Below are 21,482 nucleotides of genomic sequence, written 5' to 3'. Positions count from 1 at the left end.
ATCTATAGATCCACCTGGACCTCCAACTCGCCTGGAACCTTCTGATATCACTAAAGATGCAGTGACTCTCACATGGTGTGAGCCAGACGATGATGGTGGCAGCCCAATCACTGGGTACTGGGTTGAAAGATTAGATCCTGATACTGATAAATGGGTCAAATGCAATAAGATGCCAATAAAGGACACAACATACAGGTATGCCCACAATCTCTATCAAGATGTTAAAACTTAATAGTGCATACAAATGTTTATTCTTTAGTATTCCTTTTGATTATACATGATTATATATTACTATAATTTTAAAAGTATTTTAGTTATATTTTCCATTAGCACATAATTTGAAAATTGATATGAGTTCCAACCACATTTAAGTTACTAAAAAAATATTAACTTTCTGGAAGTTTCAAAGTGCTTAGTCTTCCAGGATATTATGATAATGATCATTGCTATAGTATTATAATTAGATTGGTATATTTAGCCAAACCTAAAGTGTGTGATAGTTAAAAAGCAATGTTAAATTTATATTGGAATGTTTTCAGTTAAATTTCCAAGTAAGTTTCCCACAATTTAAACAAATTAGTCTCTTCTATTAAAATAGACAAATGTTTCTGCTTCTTTTCATGGAATTCAACTGGCATTTTGTTCCAACTCCAGAGTGAAAGGTCTCACCAATAAGAAAAAGTACAGATTCCGTGTGCTGGCTGAAAACCTTGCTGGGCCTGGAAAACCAAGTAGATCAACTGAGCCCATCTTAATCAAGGATCCCATAGGTACTATTTATATATTTTATGTGATTCTTTTGTAGCTTCTACTATTTGACAAATCTAAATGTTGATTTCCTTTCATTGGATTGCAGATCCTCCATGGCCCCCTGGAAAACCAACCGTGAAAGATATAGGCAAAACATCATTGGTATTGAGTTGGACAAAGCCAGAACACGATGGAGGGGCAAAGATTGAGTCTTATGTCATCGAAATGCTAAAGACTGGAACAGATGACTGGGTCCGAGTGGCCGAAGGAGTTCCCACCACTCAGCATTTGCTCCCAGGGCTCATGGAAGGACAGGAATACTCATTCCGAGTTAGAGCTGTGAATAAGGCTGGGGAAAGCGAGCCCAGTGAACCCAGCGACCCTGTGCTTTGTCGGGAGAAACTATGTAAGTCGTTCTTGATGTTTAGGGTAGATGAATTGTCCTAAACTATAACTGAGAACTACAATATGAGAAAATATGAAAAACTCATTACTAGATTATTTCATCCTTGCCACACAACATTCTAGATAATTTAGTGAAGACTAATTATTGGACAATAAAAAATTATATTTGCTTTTCTTTTATTCTGCTTCAGATCCTCCATCACCACCTCGCTGGCTTGAAGTTATTAATATCACCAAAAATACAGCAGACCTGAAGTGGACAGTCCCTGAGAAAGATGGAGGATCCCCCATCACCAACTACATTGTGGAAAAGAGAGACGTGAGGCGAAAAGGCTGGCAAACAGTAGACACCACTGTCAAGGACACCAAGTGCACAGTAACCCCACTGACAGAGGGCGCTTTATATGTGTTCCGAGTTGCTGCAGAAAATGCCATAGGACAAAGTGACTACTGTGAAATTGAGGACTCCGTCCTGGCCAAAGACACCTTTAGTATGCTATTTAACTTAATCTCTGTGACACCATTTGCTGTGGATTATCACTGTTCCCCCTGGTTTTTCTAACCATTGAATATTTTGTTTTCAGCCACCCCTGGACCACCCTATGCTCTTACAGTTGTTGATGTGACAAAACGACATGTTGATCTGAAGTGGGAACCACCTAAAAATGATGGTGGAAGACCAATACAGAGGTAGAATTTTAATTAATGCATTTACATAAAAATTCATAACTTTGTTTTTCTATTGATGCTAATGAAATGCTTTATTATTTCGATAGATACATCATTGAGAAGAAAGAAAAGTTAGGTACACGTTGGGTGAAAGCTGGAAGGACTTCAGGACCCGACTGTAATTTCAGAGTAACTGATGTCATTGAAGGCACAGAAGTCCAGTTTCAGGTTCGGGCGGAAAATGAAGCTGGAGTTGGTCACCCAAGTGAACCCACAGAAATTCTGTCAATTGAAGATCCAACAAGTAAGTAGTGCTGACCATACAAAGAATATTTTCTAGAGCTTAATGATGAGATTGTGGATGTGAATGGTACATTCTTTTTTTTTCAGGTCCTCCTTCACCTCCCCTTGACTTGCATGTGACTGATGCTGGAAGAAAACACATTGACATTGCTTGGAAGCCTCCAGAGAAAAATGGTGGAAGCCCTATTATAGGATACCATGTTGAAATGTGTCCAGTAGGCACTGAGAAATGGATGCGAGTTAATTCTCGCCCCATAAAAGACTTAAAATTCAAGGTTGAAGAAGGTATTGTTCCTGATAAGGAGTATGTTCTGAGAGTGAGAGCTGTCAATGCTGTTGGTGTCAGTGAGCCATCTGAAATCTCCGAAAATGTGGTTGCCAAAGATCCAGACTGTAAGAACACAGTTCCTTTTCTAATTAATAAAACAGCTTCACTCATGCATTGCCTTTAAACATACTCTTTTATCCTCTCTCGGTTTCTATCTTATAGGCAAGCCAACAATTGATCTGGAGACTCATGACATTGTTGTTATTGAAGGAGAAAAATTAAACATTCCTGTTCCCTTCAGAGCTGTCCCAGTTCCAACCGTTAGTTGGCATAAAGATGGCAAAGAAGTTAAAGCAAGTGATAGACTAACAATGAAGAGTGATCACTTCTCAGCAAACCTTGAAGTTCCCAAGAGTGTCCATGCAGATGCAGGAGTTTACACTATTACACTGGAAAATAAGCTTGGCTCAGCAACTGCCTCAATCAATGTCAAAGTCATAGGTAAGCATCTTTTGATAAAACACCAGTCATTCCTCATGTGTTGGGAAAATAGTTAACTTCATTATGTTAGTATAAATTTCTTCATGAATTGGCCATTTGTAAGCTAAATGTCCTTTCAGATTGTTTCTTCCAATATGAGAAGCAAAACAATTGTAAAGAGACAAAATAGGTAGTTAAACTCTGATTTGCCTAAATTACTTCTGCATGTGAAGTACTAATCTAAGTAAAAGATATAGAATACCCAAAGAATGTTAAAATAACCAATATTCCTTTTAGTTGTCTGCATTGTTCCATAGTGTTCTCAGCTAGGGGTAATAACATTTTCTGGCCACTCCTCCCAAACACACAAATGGTGTTTGGAAATTTGGGGACCATTTTTCTTTCAGGGACAAAGATTCAGGGAGATCTACTGACATTTAGTAGTTGGGGGCCAGGGATACTACATGGCTTGCAGTAGTATCCCTGTATCTCAAAGATTGTCCCACCCAAAATGTGAATAGTCCCACTTCTAAAGAGTATACTAGCAGCATAACTTTTCAGATTACAATAGTAATTATAAGTTTTATTTTCAATAGGCCTACCTGGACCATGCAAAGATATTAAAGCAAGTGATGTGACCAAGAGTTCTTGTAAATTAACCTGGGAACCACCAGAATATGATGGTGGAAGCCCAATTCTACATTATGTCCTGGAACGCAGAGAAGCTGGAAGGAGGACATATATACCAGTCATGTCCGGTGAGAATAAACTATCTTGGTCTGTAAAAGACCTCATACCGAATGGTGAATACTTCTTCCGTGTTAAAGCTGTCAACAAGATTGGTGGAGGCGAATATATTGAACTTAAAAATCCAGTCATTGCTCAAGATCCAAAGCGTAAGTTTTGACATGAATGTAATATAGCTAGGAATTAATGTGCAGTTTATTTTAAGAAGGTGGACTTTCCTATATTCACAGTTTTTCTCTTGCTCTTCAGAGCCCCCTGATCCACCTATAGATGTTGAGGTTCATAATCCTACAGCTGAGGCAATGACTATTACATGGAAGCCACCTTTGTACGATGGAGGGAGCAAGATAATGGGTTACATCATAGAGAAGATTGCTAAGGGTGAAGAAAGGTGGAAGAGATGCAATGAACACCTGGTGCCAGTCCTGACCTATACAGCAAAAGGACTTGAAGAGGGAAAGGAATACCAGTTCCGTGTGCGAGCAGAAAATGCTGCTGGTATTGGTGAACCTTCTCGGGCCACTCCTCCAACCAAAGCTGTAGATCCTATTGGTAAGTTTTGTTTAACTGGGTTGGTGCTTTTCCATTATCAAATAGATGAGAATGATGGTTTGTTAGATATTTTAATCAGAATTGAAAACAATTATTGTTTTTCATCATTACAGATGCACCAAAAGTCATTATGAGGACAAGTCTAGAAGTAAGACGAGGTGATGAAATAGCACTTGATGCAACAATTTCTGGGTCTCCTTACCCAACTATTACATGGCTAAAGGATGAAAATGTTCTGACACCAGAAGAAATGAAAAAACGAATAGCACCCACGGTTAGAAGAAAGAAAGGTGAAGTTCAAGAAGAAGAGCCATTTGTCTCGCCTCTGGTGGAGCGTTTGAGTATTGACAGTAGTAAAAAAGGAGAATCTCAGCTACGTGTCCGAGATTCTGTTCGACCAGACCATGGCCAGTATATGATCAAAGCTGAAAATGACCATGGTATCGCAAAAGCTCCTTGTTCTGTCAGTGTGCTGGGTAAGTAGTTAAAGCGACCCTTCCCTCTGGAAGACAGTAAACATAAGAGTTTTAGTAAAACTCAAATAAAAGTTTGTTGGGGGCAGTTAAAAGAAATGGGAAATAGCTTCATCAAGGTATTCTTAGTCCCTTTTTTTTCTGCTGGCTATATGAAAGAAATCAACCAACCTTGTTATTCGTTAGCTTATGTGATACAAAGACAGATATATATAGGAAAATCAAAAGTTTATGTCAAAGGAAACACACTAACATTTAAATTTTCTGCTGAAACTATTTCTACACAAATTTCCAATCACCTTTTTCTTTTGAAATATTAGATACACCAGGACCTCCGATCAACTTTGTCTTTGAAGATATTAGAAAGAACTCAGTTCTCTGCAAATGGGAACCACCCCTTGATGATGGTGGCAGTGAAATTATAAACTACACCTTGGAAAAGAAAGATAAGACAAAACCTGACTCAGACTGGATTATTGTCACTTCAACACTCAGACATTGCAAGTATTCAGTGACAAAACTGATTGAAGGAAAAGAGTATCTCTTCCGTGTAAGAGCTGAAAATAGGTTTGGCCCTGGACCACCTTGTGTTTCAAAGCCACTTACAGCTAAAGATCCATTTGGTAAGGTTCCTTTAGCATCTAAATGTTGCCTTTTGATCATATACATTGCTATATACATTGTCACAGCTTTTGAATTTGAATGTTTATGTCACAACTAGGGAATTAATTCAAATATGCTATTTTTTTTTTTAAATCAGAACCACCTGATGCACCTGATAAGCCCATTGTGGAAGATGTTACCAGTAACAGCATGCTAGTGAAATGGAATGAACCAAAGGACAATGGAAGCCCCATCTTGGGCTACTGGCTTGAAAAACGTGAGGTTAATAGTACACATTGGTCTCGTGTCAACAGAAACCTCCTGAATGCTTTGAAGACCAATGTAGAAGGCCTTTTAGAAGGACTCACCTATGTCTTCAGAGTATGTGCCGAAAATGCCGCTGGACCTGGAAAATTCAGTCCCCCTTCAGATCCCAAAACAGCACATGATCCAATCTGTAAGTAACATCTTAAGAAGAAAGTGGGGTACAGCATGGTGATTATATACTTAAAAGTTTGTTAAGACAGCAAATCTTAAATATTATCACTACAAAAATGGTAATTATGTATGGGAATAGAGATGTTAATAAACTATGGTAATCATTTCACAATATATACATGTATTAAATCATGTTATATATTTTAAACCTACATATATGTTACTAATATTTCAATAAAACTGGAAAATCAAACAAAACATAGCAGTGACACTATATTGAGGTTACAATGTAAAGTTTTAAACATCTGTATATATAACTTAAAAGTTTCACAAAACAGTACTCACCCATGTCACATGCAATGCACTATGAAAAACAAGTGGGACAGGTGAGCTACTGTACATTTTGAAACCATCAGTGAGTTTTGATTTGTATATTCATTCTAGCTCCACCTGGACCACCTGTCCCAAGAGTCACTGACACAAGCACCACAACTATTGAACTAGAATGGGAACCCCCAGCTTTCAATGGCGGTGGGGAAATTATTGGCTACTTTGTCGATAAGCAGCTGGTTGGGACAAATGAATGGTCACGCTGCACAGAGAAGATGATCAAGGTCCGTAAATTCACTGTCAAAGAAATCCGAGAGGGTGCAGATTACAAACTCCGTGTGAGTGCCGTCAATGCTGCAGGTGAAGGACCACCTGGAGAAACGGGACCTGTTACTGTGGCTGAACCTCAAGGTACTTAAAAGTTATAATGATAAGGATTATGGCTATTTTCCTGGTATGGGTCTCCTCTCCCCCCACATCTTTCTTGGGCTAACGTTTGACTGTTCTCTATCAACAGAGCCTCCATCTATAGAACTAGATGTTTCTGTTAAGGGTGGAATACAAATAATGGCTGGGAAGACTCTCAGAATTCCAGCTGTGGTAACTGGCCGTCCAGTGCCTACGAAAGTGTGGACCATAGAAGAAGGAGAACTGGATAAAGACCGTGTTGTAATAGAGGATGTTGGAACCAAATCCGAACTAATTATCAAGGAAGCATTGAGAAAAGATCGTGGCAGATATGTGATTACAGCTACCAATAGCTGTGGTTCCAAATTTGCAGCAGTCAGGGCAGAGGTTTTTGGTAAGGAATGTTACTTGGATTTTTAGAGGATTTTCAGGTTAGACTATCTTATTGTATTGATTTTTTTTTCAATGTTTTATTTTGCAGATGTCCCTGGTCCAGTTCTTGACTTAAAACCTGTTGTAACAAACAGAAAGATGTGTCTGCTGAACTGGTCTGATCCAGCAGATGATGGAGGAAGTGAAATCACGGGCTTTATTATTGAAAGAAAAGATGCCAAGATGCATACTTGGAGACAACCCATAGAGACTGAGAGATCTAAATGTGATATCACAGGTCTCCTTGAGGGACAAGAATATAAGTTCCGTGTGATTGCCAAGAACAAATTTGGCTGTGGCCCGCCTGTTGAAATAGGACCAATTCTTGCAGTTGATCCACTAGGTAAAAAAAGGTTTTCATTGTGTTTATAAAATAAATACTGTTTGTTTCTATTTATGGCTTCAAACTCCCAACAGTATCAAGATCTCTAGCTAGGGAGTAATAATAAAGGTAAATCAAATAAATACTAGCACCTTTAAGAATACCATATTTAATATAATTTTCGGCTCACTAATTTTTTACACAAAATCAACCATGCTTATATGTACTAAAAAACCTGAGTTTACTGGAGTTTAGCAAGAACCTAAAAACAATTTAGAAATATTGTATTTTTACAATAGAATACACTGAAGTAATTAATTTAATAGCCGAATAGTTAAAGAAAGTTCATTGTTTTTGAAAGGTTACAGGACAGATATCTATGCCTTAGGATAAATATCTTAGTCTTCCTTTAGATCTCAAGTAGTTCCTACCCTGGAAAGCCCCAAACCAGGAAGAGCCATCAAGGAATAAAAACCAACCATAGGAAATCTCCTTGACCAATATGAACAAATATGAAACCCTAAAATTGCACACACTGGTAATGCACATTTACATGTCATCGAAGAAAACAAAGTCTTGGAACCCATTCCCCAAGAGACAGCTGGTATTATTTCTCTACCACCACCTAAACACACACACACACACACACACACACACACACACAAAAAAAAAAAAAAAAAAAAAAAAAAAAAATATTACCTCCTATACCATCACTGTGATAGCTCATCTCAGAATTTTCTCTATAGTCTAGTTTCATCAGAGGATCAAACAGATATGGGCTTCCACTATAGAACTCTGCTCAGGTTTAAGTAATCTATATATATATATATAAGACTAACATGCTAAGTGTCTGATGGGTCGATCTCTGGACCAGTCACTATATTATGCACTGACCAGGGGGCAGATGCTCTGACCAATAGGTTAGTTTGCTACTGTGGTCTGGCCAATTGGGACTGGGTGAGAAAGGCCTGACACGCCCTGGAGCCCTCCTGTGGTCCCTCCCCAGCTGGCCTGCCAGCCCTGATCAGCCCAATGGGGACAGGCTGGACATGCCCTAGAGCCAACCTCCTATGTTCCCTCCCTGGCCTCCAATATAGTTCTTCTAATTAATTTCTTTCTCTGTGCACGAATTTGTGCATTGGGCCTCTAGTAATCCATAAGAGTGGATCAGCTCTAATTTCACCATTCAAAGCTTATTCTTTTGGTTTTTGTCCTTCAGGACACCAAACTACAGCATCATTACATAAATTCTCTTTCTAACACATTTTAAGCCCACACTTGACACAACATGACTCAAAACAAGTTCAGTAGACATATCCACTGTCTGTCAACAAAACTTTGCTCTCAGTTGGTCATCCAAAGCAAACTTCACAGACTCATTCTCTTAGTTCATTAAGATTGGAAGCTTCCCTGTGACAGAGGTAAAAATATCTAAAATGCTAAATATATTTTAAAAAAACAAAAAAACAAAAAAACAAACAAACATGCTCCTCAATTTATTTTTAATCAATTTTGATGCTAAAATTTACTAAGAAAAATTCTGTGAATGCCTATAAGTAGGTAATGAAGATGTCTTGAGAAGGATTTTTAAAGATGAGTATTAAGATTAGGCCACACAGAAACATATTTTTCACACAATTAATTTGAAGTGAAATATTTCTTATATGAACTTCATGCTTGTCATTTCGACTTGCTTCTGGTTAAAGGTCCTCCGACGGCTCCTGAGAGGCTCACATATACAGAAAGGACAAAGTCCACTATCACCCTTGACTGGAAAGAGCCCCGCACTGATGGTGGCAGCCCCATCCAAGGCTATATCATTGAGAAACGGCGTCACGACAAACCTGACTTTGAAAGAGTTAACAAGCGACTCTGCCCAACCACATCTTTTCTGGTGGAAAACCTTGATGAACACCAAATGTATGAGTTCCGTGTCAAAGCTGTCAATGCAGTTGGTGAGAGTGAGCCATCCCTGCCTCTCAATGTGGTCATACAAGATGATGAAGGTATGGACTCTGAGCATAATAATACTTTTAATGTAATTTACAGCGTTGCCTTTATCTCATAGGTTGAGCAAATATCCTTGTGACTTCGCTAATTTTCTCTTGTCCTTCTTTTGCACAGTGCCTCCAGCCATTAAATTGCGCCTGAATGTTCGAGGAGACACTATCAAGGTTATGGCAGGGGAGCCTGTTAACATTCCCGCAGATGTGACAGGCCTTCCAATGCCTAAGATTGAGTGGTCCAAGAATGAGACTGTGATTGAAAAACCCACGGATGCACTGAAGATAACCAAGGAAGAAGTATCCCGAAGTGAGGCCAAGACTGAGGTTATCATTCCCAAAGCAGTCCGGCAGGACAAAGGCACTTACACGATTACAGCTTCCAATCGCCTTGGCTCCGTCTTCCGAAATGTTCATGTTGAAGTCTATGGTAAGCAACATGCTTTTTTTATCTCAAAACGAAACCCAGTGTCTGTTTAGGAATTGCCTTCCCAGTCTCCTCTTTTGGTTCCTTTCCAGATCGTCCTTCCCCACCAAGAAACCTTGCTGTCACAGACATTAAAGCTGAATCTTGCTATTTGACATGGGATGCCCCTCTAGACAACGGTGGCAGTGAAATCACCCATTATATCATTGACAAACGTGATGCAAGTAGGAAGAAGTCTGAATGGGAGGAAGTCACCAACACTGCCGTAGAGAGGAGATATGGGGTAAACTCTTTTAAATATTTTCTTATACACATTAAAAGGGCAAGACTTTGAATAAACACCAGTCTAGCATAACCTTGGAACTTAATGATTAAACTCAAAACCAAAAAATTTCATTGTAGTTTGTAGCACCATACACATAAGGCTACTTGATAAATACAATTATTTGATATACAAAGTATCTTTTACTTTAGAGATCCATTATTAGCTATGGGAAGTGATCAACCAAAGAACTTGTATGCAAATATATGCATAACCCATGGACACAGACAATAAGATGGTGGAGGCCTGGGGTGGGGGCCGGGGGCAGGCTATAAAAGGTTAATGGTAGAAAAAAGCAGGCTTATCTAATACTTTCACTAAGGATTTTTAAAATAAAATAAAATAATAAATTTAGATATTTTCATTTTAAAATCTTTCTCCATGTTAGAGTCTACATATTTTTAAACTACATATATATCAGAGTTTATAGATTTATTTTTATAGTCTTCCCTACCAAAATAACTAATTTTTAAAATAAGTGAAAATCAACATAAGTATATTCTTTTTTCAAAAGTTACTATTCATCTGATTTCTAGCTCTGGAAACTTATCCCCAATGGACAGTATGAGTTCCGAGTTAGGGCAGCGAATAAATACGGAATCAGTGATGAGTGCAAATCGGATAAAGTGACCATTCAAGATCCTTATCGCCTTCCTGGAGCTCCAGGAAAACCAAAAGTTTTGGAGCGCACCAAAGGGTCGATGCTAGTGAGCTGGACTCCTCCTTTGGACAATGGCGGCTCTCCCATCACTGGCTACTGGCTGGAGAAGAGAGAAGAGGGAAGTCCGTACTGGGCACGTGTTAGCCGAGCACCGATAACCAAAGTGGGATCAAAAGGCGTGGAATTTAATGTTCCTCGTCTGATTGAAGGTGTTAAGTACCAGTTCAGAGCAATGGCAATAAACGTCGCAGGAATCGGCCCTCCCAGTGAACCGTCAGATCCAGAGGTTGCAGGAGATCCCATATGTAAGTATGCTTCCATTTCTAGAATTTACAAAGGGCAAAGCCATTAACTGGATAATTTTGCTTTTAAATTTCTTGTATTTTTCTATGCCAAATTATTTTATTTTTTTAGAGTCAAAAGTTTCATACTTATATAGACTATCAAAGTATATATGTATATGTGTATATATATTTATTTACATACATACACACACACTATGCACAACTATCTCTATAAATGTATATATACATACAAACACACATAAAACCATATAGTTTTTAAACTCCTGGATTAAACCTAGTACTTTTATGAGAAATCACATAACAATGACCCTTGACATAAGCTCCTCTCTGCTCCCATCTTATATAATAAAGATTCTCTGTAATAAAGATGTAATATATTATACAAATGGTCATTACACCGTGAAGTGTAACAACGGGATCATGGATCAGCAGGAGGGTGAGGCAGTGAGCCACAAGTGGGCAGTGGAGAGCTACAGGAGGGAGCAGGGCAGCAAGCTATGAAGGGGGACTAGGAAGGGGAAGGGGAACTATAGGAGGGCAGGGCAGTGGGTGGAGAGCTACTGGAGGATGGCAGCAAAATACTGGCAAGCTACTGCTGCACAGTACTTTAATAAATCTACTAGTACTTTAATAAATCCATATCTCATTAGATACTGTGGAAATTTCTCTTCCTCACTAAATAGTCAGAACCTCCAGTAGGAATTTAACAAAAAGCAAAATGTTGCTAAATATTCAGTAATGTTTATTAAACAAATGTGTAAGATTCTCAAGCACAGTCTGTGGGGTCAAATAAAAGGAAAAATACTTCTAAAATATCTATGAGAAAATCGGTTGAAAAATTAAAATTCCATGGCCTTCATGGTTAATTGCATTTATTATATAATATGTGTGATTAGATACTCTATAAAAAAAAACTTTTGCTATTTGTTAAAAAGAAGATGAAAAATATTCTAAGTTTTATGTAGATGATAATGTATAAAATGAAGTAGTATCCATTCATTCACTCTATAAGGTACTACTGAACATATGCTATGTGCAAGGAATTATGCTAGGTACTAAAGCGAGAAGAGCTGTGGTTAAAAAGATCAATAGAGTAAAATAATTTCTTTAATTATAAATCACTGTCAAGAATGTAAAAGATTGCCGAAACCGGTTTGGCTCAGTGGTAGAACGTTGGTCTGGGGACTGAAAGGTCCCAGGTTCGATTCCGGCCAAGGGCATGTACATTGGTTGCGGGCACATCCCCAGTAGGGGTTGTGCTAGAGGCAGCTGGTTGGTGTTTCTCTCTCATCGACGTTTCTAGCTCTCTATCCCTCCCCTTCCTCTCTGTAAAAAAATCAATAAAATATATTTTTTTTAAAAAAGAATGTAAAAGATTATTATGTGATTACTAGGGACCCAGTGCACAAATTCATGCACCTTAAAAGGAATTGTGGGCTGTAGGCACAAGGGCAGGTCTCAGCCCATCCTCTGCATCCCCGCCTGACCCTTCCTGCCATGGCTCCCAGGTTTCCTGTCTGCCAGCAGCCCTCCTCCAGCTGCTCCCATGTGCTCACGGTGCCTGCCCCACTCAAACCCTCTGATGGCATGGAGTGATCGGAGCTGGCACCAGCAGCAGCTGCTTCACCGATTGCCCCTCAGGAGCAGGGGGAGGTGGAGCCCTTAGGAGCGATCAGGCCGGCAGCCACTTGCACCCACTGATGGTACTAAGTGATCAGGACAGGCTGCAGGCACTGGCAGTGGATGCAAGGTAACTTTGGTGGCAGCTCTGGCACCAGCCGTGGGTGCAAGCAGGGCCAGCATCAGCAGCACATACGAGTGCTGGGTGGGACCTCAGCATACGGGAGCAAAGAATTTTCAGTAATCACCAGAGGCTCACCCCAGTGACAATGACTGGTGCCCTGCCTTGGTCTCACATTCCCACTCACCTGCTCCACAATTCCACCATGGCCAATGCTCACCATGTTCTGCAAACAACCCTGGTGGTCAGCACATGTCATAGTGACCGGTTGTTCAGGTGTCTGGTTGTTCTACTGTTCAGTCTATTTGCATACTAGCCTTTTATTATATAAGATTGTAGACAATGACTCTGTAGGGTCTTAAGATTAGTTTGTGTTCAAAGATTTACCAGCTACGATAAAATCATTTTTAATTTTAATTTTATGGTGAATTAATTAAAATGTTCTTAGTAAAAATATTGTAGTATCTCTTCAAAGGGATCTTAAAAGTAAAATAGTTTTTCACTAATCATGTGTAAATAGAATGCAGATCGATCTAGATATCAAAGTAGTCTTTCTAATCCCAAATAGTTGTTGGCTTTTTTTGTTTTTGGACTAATGCTAACTGAAATAGACTATTTTTTATATTTATTCTATAAAGTAACTTATTTTTTTGGAATACCTATTTTAATATTCCAAAAGATTAAAAATAAAAAATGATCAGGTACAGTACAACATTTCTGTGGCATATAAATCTAGCATTCCATTCATTTTAAAACTTTATATGTTTGGGGTTTTTGTCTTACTAGATCCACCCAGTCCACCTTCTTGCCCAGAGGTAAAAGATAAAACAAAGTCAAGCATCTCGCTAGCATGGAAACCTCCAGCCAAAGATGGTGGCAGTCCAATCAAAGGATACATTGTAGAAATGCAAGAAGAGGGAACCACTGACTGGAAAAGAGTAAATGAGCCAGATAAACTTCTAACTACCTGTGAATGTGTGGTGCCGAATTTGAAAGAACTCAGAAAGTACAGGTTCAGAGTGAAAGCTGTAAATGAAGCTGGTGAATCTGAACCAAGTGATACAACTGGAGAGATCCCTGCAACTGATATTCAAGGTACTGGTCCATCTATGCACTCGCCTTTGGATATTATTATCCAATGGGTTAATTTACTGAAGCTTTGTCAGTTACTTTATTGAATGAGGTGAGCTAAATCCTGTTCTATTATTCGTGGTGGTACAGAGGCACCAGAAGTTTACATTGACATTGGAGCACAGGACAGTCTGACTTGTCAAGCTGGCACACAAATTAGGATTCCTGCTGTCATCAAGGGACGCCCGACACCAAAATCCTCTTGGGAATTTGATGGAAAGGCAAAGAAGGCGATGAAGGTGAGAAAAATTATAATTCTCTCTGTCTCCCATTGAATCACTCTAAAGAACATTTACACTACAACTGACCATCTTCTTTTCTAACAGGATGGAGTTCATGATATACCCGAAGATGCACAGGTAAGATAAAATGCAAAAGATTCAGAATCTAGTTGACTTCAATACTTCCAGTATTTCACTCAGTGTATAACTACTGTTTGTTTGGGGATTTTGTACAGCTGGAGACTGCTGAAAACTCATCGGTAATTGTTATTCCGGAGTGTAAACGATCTCATTCAGGCAAATACAGCATCACAGCCAAGAATAAAGCAGGACAGAAGACTGCAAGTTGCAGAGTTAAAGTCATGGGTAAGAAAGACTTTAAAAGTTACCATGGAATAAGAACAAATTATTTTTTCTTAAGAAGCAACATTACTTATATTGTAATATGCATTCCACAGATGTACCAGGGCCACCCAAAGATCTGAAAGTCACCGACATCACGAGGGGCAGTTGCCGACTTACATGGAAGATGCCGGATGATGATGGAGGAGACAGGATCAAAGGCTATGTTATTGAGAAGAAGACTATTGATGGGAAAGCATGGACTAAAGTCAATCCAAACTGTGGAAGCACCACATTTTTAGTTCCTGATCTCATCTCTGAACAGCAATATTTCTTCCGCGTGCGTGCAGAAAACCGTTTCGGCATTGGCCCACCTGTGGAAACCATTCAGAGGACCACTGCCAGAGATCCAATATGTAAGTTTTAAAATCGGTGATTAAAATACCTTCTCCAAGTTGAAAAATAGGCAGCTATCAACAATGCGTAATACTTCCTTTAACTATTTTTAAAGATCCTCCCGATCCTCCTATTAAACTCAAAATTGGCCTCATAACGAAGAGCACGGTACACCTGACGTGGAAACCCCCGAAGAATGATGGAGGCTCCCCTGTCACCCACTATATTGTTGAGTGCCTTGCGTGGGACCCTACTGGGAAAAAGAAAGAAGCATGGAAACAGTGCAATCGGCGTGATGTGGAGGAATTGGAATTTACTGTGGAGGACCTCGTAGAGGGTGGAGAATATGAATTCAGAGTCAAAGCTGTCAATGAGGCAGGAGTCAGCAAACCTTCAGCGACTGTGGGTCCAGTGATTATCAAAGACCAGACATGTAAGCTCCAACATAGTAATAGAGAACATCCTTTCGTGAATGTCTTTCTAGACATTTAATAATAGTCCAAAATAAAAAAGAGATACATCTATCTCTCAGGAAGTCACCATGGGTTGAGTGTTGACATGGGCACATTACTCAATCACTCATTCCCTCAACTCTTCTATAGAATTATCATATTCCCTTACATATTTGCTTTTCCTTCTTTAAGTAAGATGATGCTTGGAATTTCCTTAAGATAATTTTTCTCCATGCTTGCTCTTTTACCTATCAGAGGTCAAAGCACTTCTTCCACATGCTCCACAAAAGGGGAAGAATATGGCCATTTATTTGCTCAGCAACTGCCAAACCCAATTTATCCTTTTTTTTTTTATTTAAGAAAAAGGCATATTAATTTTAATAGATAAAATATATACACAAATATGATAATAATTCTTCCTCTAATTATTGTTATTATCACCACTTCTGTATTTTTGTTAAATTCTTCTAAATTTAAGAGGGCTATACTAGTCACAACAGTCTTTTCACATTCTTATACTAAATTTATAGAAAATAGGCATTTGCTTTGCCTCTACTATCAGTTATATTTCTTCAAAGGGGAAGAAATTCATCTCAGAATTAACACAATAGGTCCCCTCATAACTGCATAATACTAAAGGGAATATCATGTAAGAACTCCCATGCCTGTGCAACTACAATTTCCACTTCTCTCTGCCCCTCGTCAATATCTATATGCATAATGATGCCAGGTAAGTGAGAGGCAATAGCTGTACAGAGCCACATGTAGATAAAAGATGATGATGACATGTACCTGTTCCCCAAGCTGGTATAAATTAATTGAAGACAGATCTATTCTTTATATTGGGCTGGGCTACAAAGCCTGTCTATAAATAGCTTTATAGTCACTGTGAATTCTATGTTCTATCCTTTAGTGCTTTTTGTTCCTAATGACAATAATTTGTTTGCAATAATCTAGGCCCACCATCAATTGAACTGAAAGAATTCATGGAGGTTGAAGAAGGAACTGATGTTAACATCGTGGCCAAAATTAAAGGTGTACCATTCCCAACACTAACCTGGTTTAAAGCGCCTCCAAAGAAGCCTGATAGTAAAGATCCTGTTATCTATGACACCCATATCAATAAACTCGTGGTGGATGACACTTGCACCTTAGTAATTCCACAGTCTCGCAGGAGTGACACTGCCTTATATACCATTACAGCTGTGAATAACTTTGGAACAGCATCAAAGGAGATGAGATTGAATGTCCTTGGTAAGGATTGCATGGTTTTATAGAAACTACTTGTGTTTTTTCTGTTCATAAATGTAATGTTTGGCTTCAAAATTATTCTACTAATAAAGTTTTTTCTTTTAAAACCATTTTAGGTCGCCCTGGCCCTCCAGTGGGACCAATAAAGTTTGAATCTGTTTCAGCAGACCAAATGACATTATCTTGGCTCCCACCTATAGATGACGGTGGGTCTAAGATCACAAACTATGTAATTGAGAAGAGAGAACCCAATAGGAAGACATGGGTGCGTGTCTCCAGTGAGCCCAAAGAGTGCATGTTCACAGTTCCCAAATTACTAGAAGGCCACGATTATGTATTCCGGATCATGGCCCAGAATAAATATGGCATTGGGGAGCCTCTTGACAGTGAACCTGCAACAGCAAGAAACCTCTTCTGTAAGTAGCACAGCTTTCACATACAAAGTCATTCTTATGTGTGTGTTTCATAAGTTCTGATAAATCAATGTGATTTTTTTTCCACAGCTGTCCCTGGAGCACCAGATAAGCCAACAGTTAGCAGTGTGACTCGTAACTCCATGACTGTCAACTGGGAGGAGCCAGAATATGATGGAGGCTCTCCTGTGACTGGATACTGGCTAGAAATGAAGGACACCACTTCAAAGAGATGGAAGAGAATTAACCGAGATCCTATCAAAGCCATGACTTTGGGTGTTTCTTATAAAGTGACTGGCCTTATTGAAGGTTCTGATTATCAATTCCGGGTGTACGCAATCAATGCTGCTGGTGTGGGTCCAGCAAGTCCACCGTCAGACCCAGTGACTGCTAGAGATCCAATTGGTAAGCTTTGACACCATTTGTTTTCTTTTTTTCCAAAGTGCCATATATAGTCAAAAATACTAATGCATACTGGCTCTTTCCAGCCCCTCCTGGTCCTCCATTTCCCCAAGTCACAGACTGGACTAAATCATCTGCAGATTTGGAGTGGACTCCCCCACTAAAAGATGGTGGATCCAAAGTAACTGGATACATCGTTGAATTTAAGGAAGAAGGAAAAGAAGAATGGGAAAAGGTAACTAAGTATTTTGGTATTACGAAATGTACTATAAATTAAAAATGTAATGGTTATTCTGAATCGCATTAACTTCTATCTGTATCTTTTGAATTAAGAAATCATATTATAATCCAAATATCTGTTATATCAAAAATCTAATGAAAGTTAAGTCATGTTATTATTAACTTATCTTTTGGTTATAAATCCTGAGAACATTAAATGAAGGCACAGGATGGTGTTTTGTTTTGTTTTGTTTTGTTTTGTTTTGTTTTTCAATCATTTTACAATAATTTTAAAGCATGATTTCTGATAAGATATTCCATTCAGTGCCTACCTATAATAACTGATCTCTAAAACCTAAACTGGAAACAATTTTTCCAAAGACAGTTAAATATGTCCCTGGTTATGCTTTAGAAAACTATTAAAACAAGTAGCTACCAATAACTGTTATAATTATAAAATGCTTGTGATTTTTCCCTAGGCTAAAGATAAAGAAGTGAGAGGAACAAAACTTGTTGTGACAGGGTTAAAAGAAGGAGCATTCTACAGATTTAGAGTTAGAGCGGTCAACATTGCCGGCATCGGAGAGCCTGGAGAAGTCACAGATGCCATTGAAATGAAGGACCGAATTGGTAATTAATACTTCTATTATTTTTATATGTATTTCTGTTTTGGGTTGGGAATGAAAATCACATTTTGTAAAATCATGTTTGTTTTTCCAGTCTCACCCGATCTTCAGCTAGATGCCAGCGTCAGAGACAGAATTGTGGTCCATGCTGGAGGGGTGATCCGGATCATCGCCTATGTGTCTGGAAAGCCTCCTCCAACCATCACCTGGTGCATGAATGAAAGAGCATTACCTCAAGAAGCTGCCATTGAGAGCACAGCCATTAGCTCATCCATGGTCATTAAGAATTGTCAGAGGAGCCACCAAGGTGTCTATTCTCTTCTTGCCAAAAACGAAGGGGGAGAAAGGAAGAAGACAATTATCGTCGATGTATTAGGTAAATACTTTCTATCTGTCCATGCAACTTAAAGATCACATTTATTTTATCAACAACAAAGCTATGTTGCCCTAGCTAGTTTGGCTCAGTGGATAGAGTGTCCGCCTGCAGACTTAAAGGTCCCAGGTTTGATTCTGGTCAAGAGCACATACCCAGATTGCTGGCTCAATCTCCAGTAGGGGGCGTGCAGGAGGCATCCAATTAATGATTCTCATCATTGATGTTTCTATCTCTCCCTTTTCTTTCCTCTCTGAAATAAATAAAAATATATTTTTAAAATGCTATGTTAAAATAAAATTATGTTACAAATATTTTGGAAAATAAGAAAAACCATCCAGCATCTCATTAACCACTACATTATTAGCATTTTTAAATTTCTCCTTGTTTCTATATCCTACGCATATTTTATATGGTTGTAGTCCTACTATCAAGTTTCATGTTGACTTTTTATATAAAATGCTGCCATAAGCATTTACTATGCTGTTATATAGTTTTCATAAAAGCAACTTTCCTGCAAATGTACATGAATGTTTCACAGTTTGCAAAGGTTAACCATTTTCACATCATGGGACTGTTTCTTTATTTTCTAATGATCATATTACTGCAAAAACAAAAAATCCCTTTGAAGGGTTTCTGTATTCTAATTGAAGAGAAGCATCATATTCAGTTATCAATATTGAATTTCTAGACATTAAAATAGAGTTGAACTCCCCAGTGCTTTGTCACGCCTCTTGCTGGCGGCTTCGTTCAGTGATTTGTTCAGACAGGAAAGCCCTCCCACTCAGGTCTCTGTCTCTCAGCATGTCTCCAGGAACAATCACACTGCAAACAGCCACTTTTTATGTGAAAATAACTAGGTCTCCATTAAACACAATTAATGTTATGAAAACATTATGGTTTCATTAGTGAAAATGATATAAGGAAAGATATCTTATTGGGCCAGAATCCTACAAGATTTTAGATTAGTTTCAAGCTACTAACCACTCCATTACCTAATGGCTATTGTTTTAACTTGACCAACTGGTATACTGCCAAGTTAAATATCAACCCTCTCAAAGGTCATTCTGAGATTTGGGACCTCTTGTGCTCCTCATTGATTCACTGGTGACCCAGAAAAAAACTCTCTCCCCTTTGAAAATTGGACACAAAAAAAGTAGCTATGCTGTCACTCCATTCTCATCTCGTCTCCCTCTGGCTGTCATCCCAACAGCCCCTTCCTACAGTTACTGTTCCTTCAGCTTCTGCTGAAACCGGGGCAAGCCGTAATTATTGCAAACCTATTCATCTAAAAATATGGTTGAAAATAGATACCAGGGGAGGAAAACAACTCAATAAATAAACACAAAATCTTATTTTCTTCATAACAACATTTGTGTCCCCTTTTTAAAAACAGAGGGTAACAAATATTAAGCTCTATGATTCCTTGAAAACAAACACTAGAAAGCTTTTCCTCTTATTTCCAGATGTGCCAGGTCCTGTTGGAACCCCTTTCCTGCCTGACAACCTGACCAATGACTCCTGCAAGCTGACGTGGTTTTCTCCGGAAGATGATGGAGGCTCTCCAATCACCAATTACGTCATTCAGAAACGGGAAGCTGACCGCAGAGCATGGACCCCAGTGACATACACAGTCACCCGGCAAAATGCTACTGTCCAGGGTCTCATTCAAGGAAAAGCCTACTTTTTCCGAATTGCAGCTGAAAATATCATTGGCATAGGTCCTTTTATTGAAACACCACATGAAATAGTCATCAGAGATCCAATAAGTACGTACAATTTCAAACAATTTCATTCTTAATTACTTCTTCACTCAATTACTAATTTTAAAAAAAAAACTATGGTGACAAAACATGTGTATAAATGCCAAACATTTTATTCATTTGGCAAGCATTCATTAAGTAAATACTCAATGATCAGACACTGGTAGTATTTGAATGTGGTTGTGAAAAAGATTATGGGAATACATCTTATTCTTCAACTCCTCCAATGTTTGCTACCCTGGTTGTTTTTAAGTTGCCACTGAGTGGCATAAATATGAAGTGTTTTCCTAATTCTAAAACTATCAAGTCTGAGAATTTCTATTTCCTCATCTGTCAGAGGAAATTAGATCCTTTTTAGGGCTAATGATTCTATGCTATCTCTTTTGTTACCTATCAAAGCAAATAGTTTAAGGTTTAAATGCAATCCTCAGAAAGTATTCTTTACTACATTCTTAACATGACAGTTTTTTCACTGCAATTCCATACTTACACTTACAGCTGTACCAGAGCGCCCTGAAGACCTGGAAGTTAAAGAAGTCACTAAAAATTCTGTTTCTTTGACTTGGAATCCTCCAAAGTATGATGGTGGATCCGAAATTATTAACTATGTCCTAGAAAGCCGTCTCATTGGAACTGAGAAATTCCACAAAGTTACACAGGACAACTTGCTTAGTAGAAAATACACTGTTAAAGGCTTAAAGGAAGGTGACACATACGAGTACCGTGTCAGTGCCGTCAATATTGTTGGACAAGGCAAGCCATCATTTTGCACCAAGCCAATCACTTGCAAGGATGAGCTGGGTATGTGTCCAAAGAAGCTTATACTTTGAAAACTTGTACCTTTATAGATTTATCATAAAATATCTGTAATACTGACTTGCCTTTGTAATTGTACATTTTAGCTCCTCCAACACTTGAACTTGACTTCAGAGATAAGATCACGGTTCGAGTTGGTGAAGCTTTTGCCCTCACTGGCCGTTACTCAGGCAAGCCAAAGCCTAAGGTTACTTGGTTCAAAGATGAAGCTGATGTGGTAGAAGATGATCGCACCCATATCAAGACCACTCCAACAACGCTTGCTTTAGAGAAGACCAAGGCCAAACGTTTAGACACTGGCAAATACTGTGTGGTTGTGGAGAACAGTACAGGCTCTAGGAAAGGTTTCTGTCAAGTTAACGTGGTTGGTAAGTATTATTTAGCAAGATGAATAGATATTCTGTTCTTTCTAAAGCAGAAGTGGAAATAACATTTTGT

At 38.7% G+C, this 21,482-nt stretch overlaps 1 protein-coding gene across 2 annotated transcripts in view; it reads left to right on the top strand.

Annotated features, from left to right (window-relative positions):
• TTN (titin) overlaps positions 1-21,482 on the top strand; it is a 277,411-nt gene that overhangs the window by 188,307 nt on the left and 67,622 nt on the right. For both annotated transcript variants that reach the window (XM_084892040.1, XM_084892042.1), the window contains 35 exons: positions 9-195; positions 655-770; positions 857-1,156; positions 1,347-1,646; positions 1,740-1,845; positions 1,932-2,128; positions 2,215-2,520; positions 2,618-2,896; positions 3,472-3,771; positions 3,872-4,174; positions 4,288-4,650; positions 4,968-5,270; positions 5,408-5,707; positions 6,133-6,429; positions 6,536-6,820; positions 6,908-7,201; positions 8,887-9,186; positions 9,305-9,613; positions 9,703-9,893; positions 10,469-10,898; positions 13,426-13,734; positions 13,861-14,009; positions 14,097-14,129; positions 14,228-14,357; positions 14,450-14,749; positions 14,845-15,162; positions 16,139-16,435; positions 16,549-16,848; positions 16,936-17,250; positions 17,334-17,482; positions 17,946-18,096; positions 18,187-18,468; positions 19,932-20,234; positions 20,727-21,029; positions 21,131-21,412. In XM_084892040.1, coding sequence (XP_084748166.1) covers positions 9-195; positions 655-770; positions 857-1,156; positions 1,347-1,646; positions 1,740-1,845; positions 1,932-2,128; positions 2,215-2,520; positions 2,618-2,896; positions 3,472-3,771; positions 3,872-4,174; positions 4,288-4,650; positions 4,968-5,270; positions 5,408-5,707; positions 6,133-6,429; positions 6,536-6,820; positions 6,908-7,201; positions 8,887-9,186; positions 9,305-9,613; positions 9,703-9,893; positions 10,469-10,898; positions 13,426-13,734; positions 13,861-14,009; positions 14,097-14,129; positions 14,228-14,357; positions 14,450-14,749; positions 14,845-15,162; positions 16,139-16,435; positions 16,549-16,848; positions 16,936-17,250; positions 17,334-17,482; positions 17,946-18,096; positions 18,187-18,468; positions 19,932-20,234; positions 20,727-21,029; positions 21,131-21,412 — 9,087 coding nt within the window. The remainder of the gene's footprint in view (positions 1-8; positions 196-654; positions 771-856; positions 1,157-1,346; positions 1,647-1,739; positions 1,846-1,931; positions 2,129-2,214; positions 2,521-2,617; positions 2,897-3,471; positions 3,772-3,871; positions 4,175-4,287; positions 4,651-4,967; positions 5,271-5,407; positions 5,708-6,132; positions 6,430-6,535; positions 6,821-6,907; positions 7,202-8,886; positions 9,187-9,304; positions 9,614-9,702; positions 9,894-10,468; positions 10,899-13,425; positions 13,735-13,860; positions 14,010-14,096; positions 14,130-14,227; positions 14,358-14,449; positions 14,750-14,844; positions 15,163-16,138; positions 16,436-16,548; positions 16,849-16,935; positions 17,251-17,333; positions 17,483-17,945; positions 18,097-18,186; positions 18,469-19,931; positions 20,235-20,726; positions 21,030-21,130; positions 21,413-21,482) is intronic.

Source organism: Pipistrellus hanaki (assembly GCF_964339955.1).
Source record: "Pipistrellus hanaki genome assembly, chromosome: 8".
In the NCBI taxonomy this organism is placed as follows: domain Eukaryota; kingdom Metazoa; phylum Chordata; class Mammalia; order Chiroptera; family Vespertilionidae; genus Pipistrellus; species Pipistrellus hanaki.
The sequence above is the reverse complement of the archived record's forward strand: the minus strand, read 5'-3'. Positions and strand labels throughout refer to the sequence as shown.